The 16,686-nt window shown below is 39.6% G+C and overlaps 1 protein-coding gene across 1 annotated transcript; it reads left to right on the top strand.

Annotated features, from left to right (window-relative positions):
* Positions 1-3: 3 nt before the first annotated feature.
* On the top strand, positions 4-14,779 carry LOC136422416 (H/ACA ribonucleoprotein complex subunit DKC1-like). Its single transcript, XM_066410184.1, has 15 exons — positions 4-119; positions 3,341-3,405; positions 3,830-3,916; positions 4,427-4,518; positions 5,328-5,512; positions 6,524-6,588; positions 7,271-7,397; positions 8,094-8,224; positions 9,017-9,160; positions 9,690-9,810; positions 10,481-10,599; positions 11,094-11,197; positions 11,645-11,732; positions 12,338-12,502; positions 13,430-14,779. The coding sequence occupies exons 1-15, from the start codon at positions 65-67 to the stop codon at positions 13,511-13,513; spliced, it is 1,632 nt and encodes a 543-aa protein (XP_066266281.1). The 5' UTR covers positions 4-64; the 3' UTR covers positions 13,514-14,779.
* The last annotated feature ends 1,907 nt before the right edge of the window (positions 14,780-16,686 follow it).

The raw sequence follows: 16,686 nt of genomic DNA, 5'->3' as shown, positions 1-16,686 counted from the left end.
AAGACTTCCAGTTTTGCGTGTGTTTTTGTAGTGAAAGGAAAAAATAGGACAAAGGTCATGGCACATGCGCACTAAACCAACAAGCAGCGTGCGTAGAAGCAAGATGGCGGAACTCACAGGTAAAAAGTTTTCCCCAAATTTTAACAACTTTAACGATTAAAATTCCTTTTCTTCACGATTCTTTGGTACATTTTCCTCATGCATATATTAGGGATTAGTAGGAGGTATACATCTGTCCAAGGAAGGTTCTGAAAAGCCGGTAAATTCGTGGGTTTTTCGTGGCCATGTGCGAAGCTGGGTCCACGTGCTATCCCTCCCCCAATTTTGATATTTTTTTGCGGTAAGTTGCAAGCTTGGACAAGGCGCAAAACTTCTGCCAAATGCTGGTTGAATGTTCTCCAATATCCAGTAGTACCGAATCTATATCTGCCTCTTATAAAATGGACCTCCTACCGATTTAAAAGCAGTCGGCAGCAGTGAAAATATTCCTTCACTGAAAAAGTTTATGCTGTGGCATGGGGGGGGGGGCTTCTTCTTCTTTATTGTACTGTCGTGTTTAGTAAAATTTAGTTATGTTTAGCCATAAGTATGGCTCAACATATTGTTTTCTCTCATGTTTCTTCTCCTGTCAAATCTTCAAATCGATTCATCTCTGTCATTTTTTGACCAAATGACCTGAAATTTGGTACAGAGGTAATGTAGGCAAAAACCAATGTACGTTCTTTTCCTTTTTTTGATATTGACCTTGAAAGTGATTTTATTGAGGTTTTTAGGCTATTTTTAGCATATCTTGGCCTCCTGCGCCCTTGTATTTCAACCGAATGACCTGAAATTTGCTGTATATGTGGCTTGAACAAATATTTAAAGGACTACATTCCCATTTTTGGCATACATATATTCAAAACGATTTATTTTGGGCTTTCTTGACAATATTTGCCACTTCTGTCACTTTCAATACTACATATGACCTACAGGTCATTGACCCCGAGTGCCTTGCACCTGGCCAAGCTTGAAGTTTGCTTACGAGGAGGAAAGACCGGACATAAACATTTAACGTGATTATCGGGAAAACACCATGTTCCCTTAAACTCAGTGGTTAAATTGCAGTTTAGGAAATTTTATAACAGAAAACAAGTTAAATCAATGATTTTGTGAATGTTTATTCTAGCATTAGTTATTCCAGATATTTTCAAACTCCAAATTCTTCAACACAACACAGGAGATCGTTTCTCCTCAGACTGGCGCGACACTCCTGTCAAAATTGATTGATGATCTCTCTCTGCCGCCGACTTCATACATGATCAAAGGCGGGTGGTAGGCGGTGCCTTCCTACATGTCCTACGTACGGGCGTATGGATCGTAGAATTCGGCAAAAAAGGAATGATTAGGCCAGTAGAGTCAGTCCCCGGTAAGGTCAATGATTCGCCCCTTTGCGCTAGCTTGCAACGTTAAATGAATGTACCCTCTGGTGGCCAAACTTCACTGACAAACTTTCTCCCTATTATCATCATGAGCTTGCGTTAGTCTGGTACTAGTGACTATTATGTGCCGGGAATGTTTATCTATCGCACGCCTTGGAAGGAAGTTCAACCATGATAAATGGTCGGCCGTTGCGAAAATTTGGAATCCCATGCTGTTGATTTTTGTGATTGAATCTGTAAGAAAATATATTTTCATGTCGTTCATGTTTTTGGGACGGACGCCGGGACGGGGTGAATTTTTTTTCTATCATAACATTTTCGTCCCGTTAGTAATGCAAATCGAATCGTGTTGCACAAGAGGCAAAACACTAAAAACGTGGGTCTTGTGGAGTGTTTTGGAGCGGGAAAATGCCGGATATTAGCGGTGCCGAACAGTGTACATCGTCGCGCGCGGGTGACGCTCCGTCAAAACAAATCCGCTGGTGGTCTAGCGCGGCCACCGAAAATAGGCAGAAACACACAGGAGGACTTAGCACCTTCGTTTATGAGGGCAATTGTGAAAATCTTTTGTTACAAATTGTTCGAACATTGAAACATTTGGATAGATGGTTTGAAACTGTTCTAAATAAAGAGATTTTTGTGTAGTTACGTTCGAAATGTTTCCAACGTATGTGAAATGAGTTCAAACATGTTATAAGTTTCAATTCTAATTGTTTGAACACTTTAGAACTGTTGTGACTTAGACATTCTTTTAATCAAAATAGTTCAAACATATTACAAATATTATATTAAAACCCTCTCGGTGACTTTGAATTGACCCAAATATGTTGTTTTTGGTCATTTCCTTCGTCTCCTGTCAAATCTTCATATGTATACTATGGAAAACTTCATTCTTCCCTGGGGCTGATCTTTTTTAATTCAATTTTGAACTGGGTTGATTATGCGCAAGAGTGTAATTTTCAGCGGATATTTTTCGACTGGTTTACATGGAAATGGCACGGAATATCCCATTCTTGCAAGGGGAGGATTCTTTAATTATTTCTTTCAATTTTGAGCTGGAATGATTATGAAAAAGTCCATTCTTTAGCAGAAGTGTTAATCAATTAGTGGATATGGTTGTGGACTGGTCCATATTGTGTTGAGGTGCTACTGGAAGACGCAGTTTTGGACTGGGGTGATTCATTTTTTTAGTGCAAGTATTTTAGAATGGTCCATTGTTATTTGGGGAGAGTCCATTTTTTGCATGGCGAGGAGTATGGCTAAACATGCTGTATTTGCTCGCAAATGTTGCCTTTCTAGTATTATACTTGTTGCAACAACCTCAGAACTGAAGAAACTGCTACTAGAAAACAACATGTTGCTTCTAGCTTTAGGTTTTCCACCTCCCCATGTTACTGTCTGTTTTGGAAGCATCCCATGAATTGTTGTGTAAATATTATATGCAAGAAATCCAATCAGATGGCAAGCCATTCTTGGGTAATTATCTAAGGCCATGTTGATTTGATTATATGGATGACATCCACGCACGCATTAATTTTCGTCTGTTTCCGAAAAAACAACGTTTTTGGCCCATAGTGTAAATTGTTAAAAGCAGCTGCAAAATGAGAAAACACATGCTGTGAATTGCAAAAAAATATTTTGGAGAACAGGTACTTTTATGTTCGCAGTTTATGCGGAAAGTTTATGCGGTAAGCCTCCTACACCCTTGTCTACTATTGTCTCAAAGTCAAACGCGAACTTAAAACCACCGTGAACACTTAATTTTCTCCCTAGGGGAAATTAAAACCACGCAAACTTAAATGCATTTACAGTATCACTATCAAATCAACAAGCCTAAATCTTGGCCCACTCCTAGAAACTGATGAAGAACTGGCCACATGAAATCCAAACACTGATGCCACTGTCATTTCTTCCCCCAGGATCTGCCAAGAAGAAGTCTAAGAAGGAGAAGAGGAAGTCTACAGACGGTGTTGTGGATATTGGGGTGAGGAAAGCTTAAAGCCCCACTATGTAAGATAACAGTGGTGTTCAAGCGCCACCAACTGACCGGTCTAACTGGTCCAGACCTTTTAGCCTAGCCGTAAGTGCGTGCGGTTTTTGCCCTGGAAGGCCCAGGTTCGATCCCTGGAGCCAGGAGACTGTGCTTGTACAGTGCTACCCGCCTCTTCACTTGTGTTTCACATTTTCAATCATTATATCTAGGCAGTGATAGAAATCCCCCACAACAATATTGTTACTGTGTACAGAATAGTTGTAGTGCATAGAAAGTGCTTTCACTGTTTGTGTTATATTAGTGGATTTGGAGATAGGTGAGGTAAGCAGACATTATGATACAGATAATATCTATTGTACCATATTGGACATATTCATGATTAATAACATGTACATGTTTGTATTCTCAATCACAGGAGGCCCAAACAAGCGATGACTTTGTGATCAAACCTGACTCCAAACCTACAAAACTCAACACAGCAGACTGGCCTCTCCTTCTCAAGGTACGTTCAACTACTGTAAATGCAGAAATGTACGTGGTGATTTTATGTTCACGGTTTTCACAGTGAACTCTTTACCGCGGAATTGAAATCGCTGCGAAAAGTGTTTCCATTATGTTACTGTAGTGCTACTATTGTTTCAAACCCGAACTTAAAACCACCGCAAACACTTGATTTTCTCTACCACAAAATCAAAACCACGCGAACTGAAATGCATTTACAGCATTGGGTTATCTACTGAAGACATTTTGCAATCTACAATCCATTTTGATCGGAAAATTTCATATGGCTTCAATTGAATTTTGAACACGTTTTGTCGCAGTGTTGACAAACTAATGAAAATGTCATTAAATTCTCCTTTTGTCCATCAATGGGGTAAGATTGTTGAATTTTTTGTCTGTTTAAAGCACTAAATTCTGTCAGGGACAGAAAGACAGGCATTAGTGAGAGTTGTGTTTGAATGTTGAATAGAAGAGACTTTAAGACAATGCTGAATCTTATTTCCATCCCCAGAACTACGACAAGTTGAATGTGAGGACAGGACACTACACTCCCATCCCCAGTGGATGTTCCCCACTAAAGAGGCCTATTGAGGACTATGTCAGGTTTGTTTATTTGTTTGTTTATTTGAGTTCAACACAACATGAAAGGGAGGGCAAAACAGGTGCATGTGCACCTTTACAAGTTGCCCTCCCAGGTTTGTTAATTTAGAATCTAGAATATCTACACTAAAATGATTATTTCTCAATACTTGGAACTTAAGTCTGTGTTTTTCATTAAAAAAAATTGTACAATTTATTTTGTATATGTGTTATCCAACTAATTCTGTGAAATATAAGCCAGTTCGCAGTTACAAATGAGCATGTGCCATGTGATGCATTGCTGTGATTCTTGATTTGTTAACGGTAACTTAATTTTAGCTACTTTAATGGTCACTAGCTAGTTAATCGCAACGCAAAATTTCATCATTGCAAATATTTGATTGCTAACATTTGTGACAGTGATGTTTGTATACAGTGAACTACTCGTCTCCCATTGCCCCTAAACCGCTAAAATTACCAACCACAATATTAAATAGATTTACAGTATTTAAAGTTAACTTTGACCACTACATGTACACATGTGCACTTTGAATCAGGCTTATACCATCTCTTTATATTCGTGAATAGTTTCATCAGGTTGGTAAGTCGCTGAATATAAAGACTCTTTTTACACAACCAAGAGATTTATTCATCCGATGTTTCGGTGACCTTCTTCAAGGCGATTCTGACTGGTTCACATTGCAATGCAGCACAGGTGTCACTGCTTATACATAATAATGAGATGCATTCCCAAACGCAAAGTATTTACATATGTGCAATCACAGGGGATGACTCACTTTATATTGTTGAATATTTCTTACCCCCCTCCACAGGAGTGGTTTCATCAACCTGGACAAACCGGCCAACCCGTCCTCCCACGAGGTGGTGGCCTGGATCAGACGCATTCTCCGCGTGGAGAAGACCGGACACAGCGGGACGCTCGACCCCAAGGTCACAGGCTGCCTCATCGTGTGCGTGGAGCGGGCAACCAGGCTGGTCAAGTCCCAGCAAGGAGCAGGTAAGGTCAAGGGTTAAAGGACAAGTGGGTTCAGGGGTTGAAGGATATGTGGGTTCAGGGGTTGAAGGATATGTGGGTTCAGGGGTTGAAGGATATGTGGGTTCAGGGGTTGAAGGATATGTGGGTTTGAAGGTTAAAGGACAGGTTGCGTAGGGGTTTAAGGATAGGTAGGTCGGGATAAAGGGAAGGTAGGGTCAGGGGTCATAGGACATGTGGGGTCAGGATTTTAAAGAGTACATTTTAGGGTTCAGAAGCAGTCAGAGGTTTGTATATTTCATGCCAAACTTGTAATGTATTTTGTTGTTGAATGATTTTTACATTTGAGCTACAAGGTATTATCTACAAGTTAAATAGTAACAAAATAAAACAAGAAAGTCATATGTAACACAAAACATAAACTTCTTGGCGAAGGTAAGAATAAGATACATTGATGGTATGCTATGTACATATGTTGTATAACTGCAGTGTTCTGGCCAGGCCTTTTCAGCATAGGGGCCCCCTATGCTGTGATTTGGGCCCCCTATGCTGTGATCTGGACCCCTATGCTGTGTTTCAACCAGCATAGGGGTGTTTCTTTCTGGGACAAACCTTGTGACCCTTCATAAATCTTATAAAAAGTTCATATTTGGCTTTAGAATGAGGCTGTGACAGAGGAAAAACTCTACTTCACAAAATTTATCCCTCAAAATGCATGAGATAATGTCTCATTGGGTTATGAATTTACAAATTTTCCGGGAGAACATGCCGGACTCCCTACTGTGGTCACTCCACGCTTGACTTGCACCACGTTAAGTTGGCCTTCTGTACCTGACCCCTATGCTGTGAAAAAATCCTGGTGAGAACACTGAACTGCATGTAATGTAAACAGTAGAAAATTAGCAAACTCTAAGCCATGTAAATCTAGAACATTGCAGCCCTTTCTTTAGAAAGGTGCCTACAGTAACGATGTGAACCGGCTGGCGGTCGCTGGTCCTTGTGTGTTGACCTTCTGACCTGGGCTGTGTTGTACAGGGAAGGAGTACGTGTGTGTAGTGAGGCTGCACAGTGCTATAGATGGACAGGAGGAGTTGGCACGGGTAAGGCTGGGATTGTACTCTCTGTCTTGGATCAATAGAAAACCATTGCAGGAGTTTTTCTAAATGATGTGCTATGCCCTTATGTTTTTGTCAAGTTCCCTCTTACCCTAGGAAGATATTCTTCAAAAATTCAGATTGACCATTACTGACTAGGCCAATCAATAGGTGACCAGTCTTCAACTGTAACTTGTCTAGCCATAACTTTATCCTCAACCATGATTTGATCCTCGGATAAGCCTTAAAGTTAGAATGCCCCATTTTTACAACATCAAATTTTCTACAACGTAGCCCTAGCACTTTACTTTTGTAGAAAAACTCCTGCATTGTTATAGCTATCACTAGATGGTGATAAAAAATATGTGGAAAGCTTTGCTAGGCAAAGTGTGTTACAGCCAGCTGTTTTGTTATCAGTCATACTCACTTAATCCTAGTTTATAGTTATACACAGCCCGCTGCAGTACCGTAAGAATGCACCAGGAGGCCTATTCTCAAACTTGATGTACGTCTTACCGACACCTACCCACCTACCAAATATCATTAACATCCACCCACAGCTTCTCGAGTTATGCTGTTAACATCAAACACACATGCATCCACAGCCACTCCACCATGTTAGCAAACTGAAAACATTTCCTTCTGGTGAAGGTAATAACGGAGACCATTTTGTAATTTCTCCACACAGACTATTGAGCACCTGACAGGTGCGCTGTTCCAGCGCCCTCCCCTCATCTCCGCTGTCAAGAGACAACTGAGAATCAGAACCATCTATGAGAGTAAACTCTTACAGTATGATCCTGAGTCCAGACTGGGTAAGTACGGCACTGGGGGTTTTGTGTTGAAAAGGATGAGCTCTGTTGTCAATAGATGATGAAGTTAATAGTTTGCAACTATTATCAAGAAGATGTAGTATGAAAAATGGTTGTGAAAAGCCAGTTGCCTCTTATAAGTTATATTTATTTTCTATGAACCAAATTCCATTTCCAGGATTTGTCACACATATCCTTGTCTACATGATAGATTCATGCAAGTGTACTATTTATGCTAAATGTCAGATAGATTCTATGTATTGAATATGCTATAGTACATGTATATTTTCAACCGGTTTTGCCACTGGCTCGCTTTCAATCTGAACAGAAGCATTTGAGTTACATTGATGGCTCAGTTGTAAAGTGAAAGTGATATCGATCCAGTTTAGCTCAGAGATATTCTTCCACTGGTTGTGACAGAGAAGACAGATGCTATGTACAGTATTTGCAGGTTCTTTGTACCGGAAAAATTCCCCTAGCTCTTTACTACAAGTACAGTGAACAATGGACCAACGTCCCGTCCTAAGGACTGCGTTACCCTTTCCGGCATGTCGGCTGAGTAACACAGTCTGGATCAAATCCACAGCGTCTAGTTCCAGAAACAGGGCCACTAACCAATGGACCACTCATGCTACCACATGACGCTACTGTGACTGTTGTGTTAGTTGACATGTTGCTGTTCCCTCCCATCCCCTCCAGGTGTATTCTGGGTGAGCTGTGAGGCGGGCACGTACATCCGTACCCTGTGTGTGCACGTGGGCCTGCTGCTGGGGGTGGGGGGACAGATGCAGGAGCTCCGACGGGTGCGCTCAGGAATCATGTCTGAGAAGGTCAGAAAACTCAGCTCTTTTGTATAGGTAGTAGTGGATGTAGTAGTATACTGTAAGTCTTTAAACATTTCTTGTGGTTTCATTTTTGTGACTTTCACCTCTTCACCGCAAATTCATGACATGGCAAGTCTGCGTTTCCAATATGTAACTACTATACTACAGAATTGTTTCCATTATGCAATGAAAACACAGCGAAAACCACCTTTCCCATTGAGTCCCTACCAGAATAAATGAATGTTTAGTATGTAGTACAGAGTCAATACTTAAGATTGACTGTCTTGTATTTTAAGGTTTCTTTAGTTTCTCTGTCATTTTAAATCCTTCTAGATTGGCAGGCCTGGCTGTATGTTATGCCACAATTAGCCAAACACACACATGCTATACTTTGCTGTGTGTCATATCATTACCAAGTATGGTGGCTCACATATAAGGAAATGCCATAACATTTTCATTTCATGGATTCCACATATGAGTAGTGTTTCTTTTGTTTCCCAATAAGCTGGCTCACATTTTGAACTTCACACGCCCAGTGTGACGCATTATGGGTTATAGTTTAAGTAGTAGTTGAAAGCCCCTGACACATAAGCAAAACTCTCTGGACATGTATCGAGCATGGTCTAGACAAGAACTGTTACAAGGAAGGGGCCTTCATCTTTGCATGCAGGCACAGTACAAACCATATTTTGGTAGCATGCTTTGACTCTTTCCAATATCAACCACCATATCTTTCAATTGTATTTCACAAACTTGACTCAAAATTGACGCTTGCTGTTTTTTCTGTCTGGTACACAGGAGGGTATGGTGACCATGCACGACGTACTGGACGCTCAGTGGATGCACGACAACCAGAAGGACGAGTCTTACCTACGCAGAGTAATCCGTCCACTCGAGGCACTCCTCACATCGCACAAGAGGATCGTGCTCAAAGACAGTGCTGTAAGTCACGAGTTTGTGCTACTTACTTGGTGAGGTCTCCTTGATTAGTAGTCATCTGACGTGACTGTGCCACTGAACTTCTGTAATTCAGCTCTAGTTTAGAAAAGTGATCTACAACCAGTTTACATCATATGAACTCAACAAACAGATAAGCTAATCTTCAACTGGTCTTGACAGAGAAGACAAAGGCTATGTACAGGTTTTAAAGGTTCGTTGTATTAGGAAATTCCACTAGCTTTTTTCAACAAGTTCAAAGAAGAGTGGATAGCTTAACATCGTGTCCTAAGGACTGCAACCCTTTTCCTGCATTTCGGGTGAACAACAATATCGGGGTGTTATGGCACGACAAAACTATTTTAGGTGTATGGGACATTGTTTGTTACGTCCATATCTGTTAGTTCATCAAGACATCAACCATTCTTTTGACAAATGCTTGTCCAATCCTTTTTGGAAGATTCTGTGAAGACTGTGAATACCGTACAATGCAAGACGAAAGAATTGACTCCCTTTGTGATTGCCTCCCATGTAGGTGAACGCGGTGTGTTACGGAGCAAAGATTATGCTGCCGGGAGTCCTGAGGTTCGAGGACGGCATCGAGCAGAACGAGGAGATAGTTGTCATGACGACGAAAGGAGAAGCCGTCTGTCTAGGTAGGTATCCGAGATCCACTGTTGTTCTTTCAGTGCCGGATTTGATGTTATCGGATTTTATCATTGCTTTCGTAGAGGAGGTTTAGTGTGCTATTTGTTTGTTTGTGGATAGCATACTGTAATTGCATTTAAGTTTGCGTGGTTTTTATTTCACGCTTAGGGGAAAATAGAGTGTTGACGATGGTTTTAGGTTCGCGGCAGTGCTTTAGTCACATACTGCTACAGTATTGGACAAAAATGGTCACGGTTTTAAGTTCGCAGTGGAACGGTTGCCGTGAAAGCCACAAACATAAAACCACCGCAAACATTTCCGCATTTACAGAAACTCAAAATACAACGATTAGAATTATTTTTGTTATGTGGCCTAACAAAGCACATATTTGCTTTTGGATCTCCATGTGACTTTCTATAGAACTGCAGTTTCCTTTGTTGTGAATATGATATTGTTATGTGTTTTGGTGTTTAGTAGCCCGTTTTGGAATTATAGAAGGTGTTAATAAGAAGTCAAACCCAAAAAGCTTAGATTGTATTCCCTAGCAATTTTCAGAATAGTCACTTGTCACCATTGTTAACTTGCACTGTCTGTATACTTTTTGTATATATTGTTTCATGTTGCAATTAACTTGAAAATAAAACTTAGTTAATTCCATGTGTGTGTTTTCGAAAACAGGAATTGCACTGATGACCACTGCGACCATGGCTACCTGTGACCACGGGATAGTGGCTAAGATCAAGAGAGTGATCATGGAGAGAGACACATATCCCCGCAAGTGGGGGCTGGGACCAAAGGTAAGGTGACATAAGGGGGAACACCCCAGTTTATTTTGGGTCTCAATTTGAGGTTTCGCACACTCAACTCTACAGACCATCTTTTCTAGGAAATAATTCAAAAGAACTGTGAATGGGAATGAAGGATATCCCTCTAGCTATAAGAACAACCCAGTTTCGGTTTCTTCAACCTCTCAAATTTTAGGGGGGGAAAAGTATTTTCCCATCAAAAATGATGCGCAAAATTGGGCATTTTCACATGGAATTTAACCCATCACCTACAGTTAAGCTCCAGAAATGACTGATATTGTCTCAGAGAGAAAATTCTGAATTATAATCTAGCTAATTGCAAAGAAAATCCTAACACGGACACCTGTTGCGGAAGAAATAGTGTGCACACTGATGATAGGGCTGTGCATATACAGGTAAAGACATATGTATTTTAGTTTCCAAAAAGTGTATTAGATTTTTTGCACTTGATGTTGTTCATCATGGACATATTTGTTTCTTTCCAGGCAAGTCTAAAGAAGAAGCTTATCAAAGAAGGCCTGCTGGACAAGTTTGGCAAGACTAATGAGAAGACTCCCCAGGACTGGAAGTCATCCTATGTAGACTACAAGTATGTATCTTATTCCTACATATCCATGTATTTCATCTTTACTCTTCAGTCTTCCTGTATGTCCTCTCTTCTTCTATCCCTAAGTCTAACTATTTGACCATAGGGGCACCACAGACTGAAGATCTGACAACCAGTTTTCTCCACCCTTTTCTGTTTTTCCTTGTGTTTCACTTAGTGTCATTCCTGTCCATTCTGTGATATTATCCTCTTATCTTTTCCGTTGCCTACCTCTCTCTCTTCCTCCCTGGATGGTTCCTTGCATGATAGTTTTGGCTAGTCCCGATGACCGTGACACATGGCCATACGATTTCAGTTTTCTTTTCTATACTGTGGTTCAGAGGTCTTCATACAGACCAATGTTTTGTTTGACTCTATTCTATACTGTATGTCCACAGTCGTGTAAGAGTCCTCTCTTTAATCATTGCAATGTTGTTTTTCCTTGTGCAGTGTTGCTAAGGGTAACAATGGTGCATCAGTACAACCGGCACAGGTCACCCCCGGCAAGTCACCAGAGGCAGATGGAGCAGGGACAAAGGTCAGGGGTCACTCTTTAGTTCGCCTACTGATTGGCTGTTGGTTGGCCAATCAGTGAGCACCTTGTGTAACTTTGTTAACTCATTTGTCAAACTTTGTGAGATGAAAAATAGCCTGCAGATGATAGAATACAAGTTTGTGATTGTGACCGTTCAATACTTAAACAAATACTTAAAGTTGGTGCTCATAAAATCGGCAGTCATGTGTATGGATGAACATAACGTGTTACACCTCCGTACATAAAAGAACTACTAAAGAAAGAAGATATGTAGGGTTAGAATGCAAGGCCTGGGAAAGCCACATTGCACTACTATAAATGCAGAAATGTTCGCGGTGGTTTTATGTTCCCGGTTTTCGCGGTGAACTCTTCAGCATGAACTTAGAAACCACTGTAAAATTTTTGCAATTATGTGACTGTAGTGCTTCTACTGTTTCAAAAGCGAACTCAAAACCCCCACGAACATGCCATTTTTACACCACCAGCAAAATTAAATCCCCACAAACTAAAATGCATTTACAGTATCAGCTATCAAAAAAAGCAGTACGCTTTGTCTCAAGTCTTGCGCTTCAAGTTTGCCTATTTCTAAACAAGTGTTGTATCTACAGAGGAAGAGACTAGAGAGTAGCAGTGACAGCTCGTCTGAAGCCGGGTCCCCTGCACCCACCACTCCCAAGGAGGCAGCAGTGACTGAGACTCCTACATCTAGTAAGAAGGAGAAAAAGAAGAAGAAGAAGGAAAAGAAACAAAAGGCAGAGGGAACAGACCCTGAGGTAAGCTACGTCTGATTTTGGCGACACCTTAGGGGCGAGCCTAATGGTATAGTGAGATTCTGTAAGAATTCTAGAAATTGTACAAAAATGTGTCCATGGGAATTTCAGTCCACAGGACCATAACTCAAGAATGCCTTGAACAGGGGTTCATCTAAATTGGGAAAGAGGGGCGCTGCACCCTCTTGTTTCAGCCCAGCGCCCCCTTGTCGAATTCAGATTTTAGCTTAATCCCCAGCACACAGACTTCCCTCAGCGATCGATTCTTCCATAAATGCATAGAATTTGCTCCCTCGCCTGTGTGTGCTCCCTCTTGTTTAATTTTTCTAGGAAAACCCCTGCTTGAAGGATTATCTTCATATTTGGTAGGTCTTTGTAAGACCTTGAAATGATTAGATTTTGAGACCCCTAGCCACTTTCCATGGTACTGCAATGGAACAAATAAGTTTGGGCCCCCTCGCACCTTTTTTGGAACTGCAGGACTTGTTGTTGTGATAGTCAGAAATTTGTTGTTTGAAATCTGTTGTGCGGTCATAGTGTAACCTTCAGTACTCATGATATGCACTTCTTACTATACAAATTAGTCTTTTAAAGTTAGGCCATGTTGATTTGATTATATGGATGACATCCTATGGGAATCCCAAAACTGATACGAGCTTACGAAAAGATAAAAGAAATTTAAAGTTGGAATACATTTGAGAACTTCTTTGTTGTTTTGGATACGGACAAAAATTGATGTGCACACATATGCCATCCATATAATGGAACCAACGTGGCTGTAAGTGTTGGAAAAAGGTTGTTAAAAAGTAATAGTCGCATAATTTTGAAGACCAAATTTAGATTTTCAATTAGTATCTAAGTGACATTGTTTTGTTATTTAAGAACCACTGTTTTGTAGTGTTTAATCTGTGAATGTGTTGTTTTTTTCAGACCCCCAAGTCAGAGAAAAAGAAGAAAAAGAAAAAGAAGGAAAAGAAAAAGAAGAAAGAAGAGAGTTCAGACGACTCAGATTAAGTTATGGAACCATAGCCTTGTAAGACAAAACAGACTTCTTCAGTTTCTTCATCTTGTTTTTGTTTTTCATAACAAAAAGAATACATGTATCATTTGGTTTTAGAACTTTTGATACTTGCAAAGTGGCTTCTGGCCCTAAAGCATTACTAACTTTTTAGAAAAAGTGGTGTTAGTAAATTGATACTATCATTGATTGCCAAAACATGAACTGAGTATGATTGCAACAAAATATATTTGATGCAGTAGAATCGAATGAACTATATGATTGGAAAATGCCCTGAACAAAATTAAAATGACCTCAGTTCTACCAACATGACACAGGCCTATATAATTTTGTAAACTTGGTCCCAACCTAGTATACTTGTATTGTCCTTTCATAGTTTTCATTGGATTTTAGATTCTTTTGATATCATAACATAGTGGACCAACTATGACATTTCAGTCATGTTCTAATTATTACAACTTTGAGAACAAAAAGCTTTATTATTGGACGAAACATCAACTTTTCAGTTAAAAAGTAATTGAAATTATGTTTTGTGTTGTTTTGGGTGTTAATCAAAGATTGCAAGTTGACAAGGGGATGAAAATATACAATATGCACAAAAAAAGGCATGATGTCAAATTTTGGAAAAATGAATCATTGATTACTATTGGCCTGCCCCAAAATTGAAAATCATGGGAGAAAAGAAATGTGACAAAAATAGATGTACAGATATGGTTAAGTACAGACCCATGTAGGATTCCTCTGAATACTTTGTTAAGGTCGGCTATGTTTTCATTTGTGACTCGAATGATCTTCAAAATCATCTTTGCACAGTTTTGTGTCTCTCAGTTTGTGTAACGTTTTACGTGAAACTGTTACGGTGAAGTGTTTGACCAAAAAGGTACACTTGTTGTTAACCTTCTCCCTGCTGCCTAACTCTGTAACCAATAAGGAATTGGTTGCCAAATGGCTACTTCAGTGTGCTAAAGGTTAAGGTCAGAGGTCGTCAAGCATCAAAGATGAAGTATTGTACAGATACATCAAGTTCATGTAGTTGTCTTTGCTTTTACAAAATCACTTTTCTTGTCATAGTTTTGTAACCTAACAATAACAGCCTACTGTTATTTGTAATTTCTGTTTATTTGTATTAGTTGATGTTTACTAAGATAAAAATCTTTCTCTTTTTTTTTCCAACATGGTTGTAACGTTGTTACTAAACAAGGTAACGTTTATTTGTAAGATACTCTTTCCAGAGGAGCTGGAAAATAAACTGTTGAAAAGTACAGTTTTCTGAAGGTTCTTTCTTTAACTACTGGTAGTTACTTACTAAATATGCAACACAAATTACGCAACAGGGGTTCAGTGTCTTTATTATAGTTGGACAATTAAGGTATGATTAGTTTAACTCCATATTTCTTTCTTTTTTTATACAATTCACTCTATTTTCTCAGCGATCCGCTGGGCCTGGTAGAGGCTAAGCGTAGTGGGCATTACAGTAATTCCAGATACTGCTACTATATCTTAAACTTTAAAGATAGCAAAAAATCAGACAGTAATCCACAAACAGTATCATAACAGATTTTTAAAGATGCTAAGATAATGCTGACTCGACCACAGATATCGATTCCCAACATGTTATGATATGGTCATTCAATTAAGTTTATTATTGATACAGTAACTATGCGCAAAAGCGTCATAAAACTCTACAAGTACAAAATGCACCCAACAATTTCAAGTCTCTAATGTTCAAGGAACCAAAACTAGATCGTTCTAGATTATTACTTAAAGATTACAGTTACACAACAAAAGCACTCGTACTAGATTCATTACATTTTGAGCAGAGTTCATGTCATGAGGCAAAATTCATTCACGAGTAATTACTGTTTAGTCCAAGGCTTCAGATAATCACTGGTGCGGAAAATTTGTTTCACAGTCAAAATCAAAGTTGGAGTAGCTTTGTCTTGTGGACGTTTTGATCTTTTAGTCAAGGGGGAGATACCTGAAAAAATGGTCTCGTAGCCCACATGTACACTCACCACAACCGTTTTGGAAATAGAGTAGCATAACTGTTATAATACTTGTCCAAATGATGTTACAATTTGTGAAAGTCACAATCGGCTAGTTTTTTTTCTTAGCATTGAAAATGTCTGGCATACATTCAATTTATGGTATGATTGCCTAATTTGCGTAAATTTGAGTAAAGAGCTCTAGAACCATGATGTCCCACCTGGACCATAGAACAATATACCTAAAAATGACCAACAGACATCAACCTATCATTCTATGATACTGGACTAAATAAAAACAGGGTGGGCTACGTTTGTCAATTTCTAGGCCTCATCTGAGGATATCCTGGACCATATATGGATGTGTATTTGGGGTCCTTGGATAATTTGTATCTTTCTCTGCTTCAGCTTTGTCCATAATCGTTGACGATAGCCAAATGCTCCCCGGGTGTTATCCAATTGTCCGGGTTAAGATACCTCTGCTACCTTGTAGACCATCTTTTTGGCGACGCCTCAAGGGCGAGCCTAATGGTATATATATATTTTGTGCAGTTTGCAACATTTCTAGGAATTGTACAGGAATGTGAAAGTCCACGGGACGATAACTCAAGAATGCTTGGATAGATTGTCTTCATAATTGGTAGGTGGGTAGGTTTGTGCAACCTTAAAATTTACATAATTTATGAGGAAATGGTACAATATCCTTTTTTTGTGAAGACAAGACTTCATACATTGGTCAACTTGTGTTATTTGGGTGAGAAGGTGATCAACTGATATAATTTATGCAAGTGAGGTCCTTCTTTGCATGTTGGCTAAAAAACGAAAACATAAACTAGAAAGGCAACATTTGCGAGCAAATACAGCATGTTTAGCCATACTCCTCGCCATGCAAAAAATGGACTCTCCCAAAATAACAATGGACCATTCTAAAATACTTGCACTAAAAAAATGAATCACCCCAGTCCAAATTGAGTCTTCCAGTAGCACCTCAACACAATATGGACCAGTCCACAACCATATCCACTAATTGATTAACAAATACACTTCTGCTAAAAAATGGACTTTTTCATAATCATTCCAGCTCAAAATTGAAAGAAATAATTAAATAATCCTCCCCTTGCAAGAATGGGATATTCCGTGCCATTTCCATGTAAACCAGTCGAAAAATATCCGCTGAAAATTAC

Source organism: Branchiostoma lanceolatum, chromosome 17 (genome assembly GCF_035083965.1).
Source record: "Branchiostoma lanceolatum isolate klBraLanc5 chromosome 17, klBraLanc5.hap2, whole genome shotgun sequence".
In the NCBI taxonomy this organism is placed as follows: domain Eukaryota; kingdom Metazoa; phylum Chordata; class Leptocardii; order Amphioxiformes; family Branchiostomatidae; genus Branchiostoma; species Branchiostoma lanceolatum.
The sequence above is the reverse complement of the archived record's forward strand: the minus strand, read 5'-3'. Positions and strand labels throughout refer to the sequence as shown.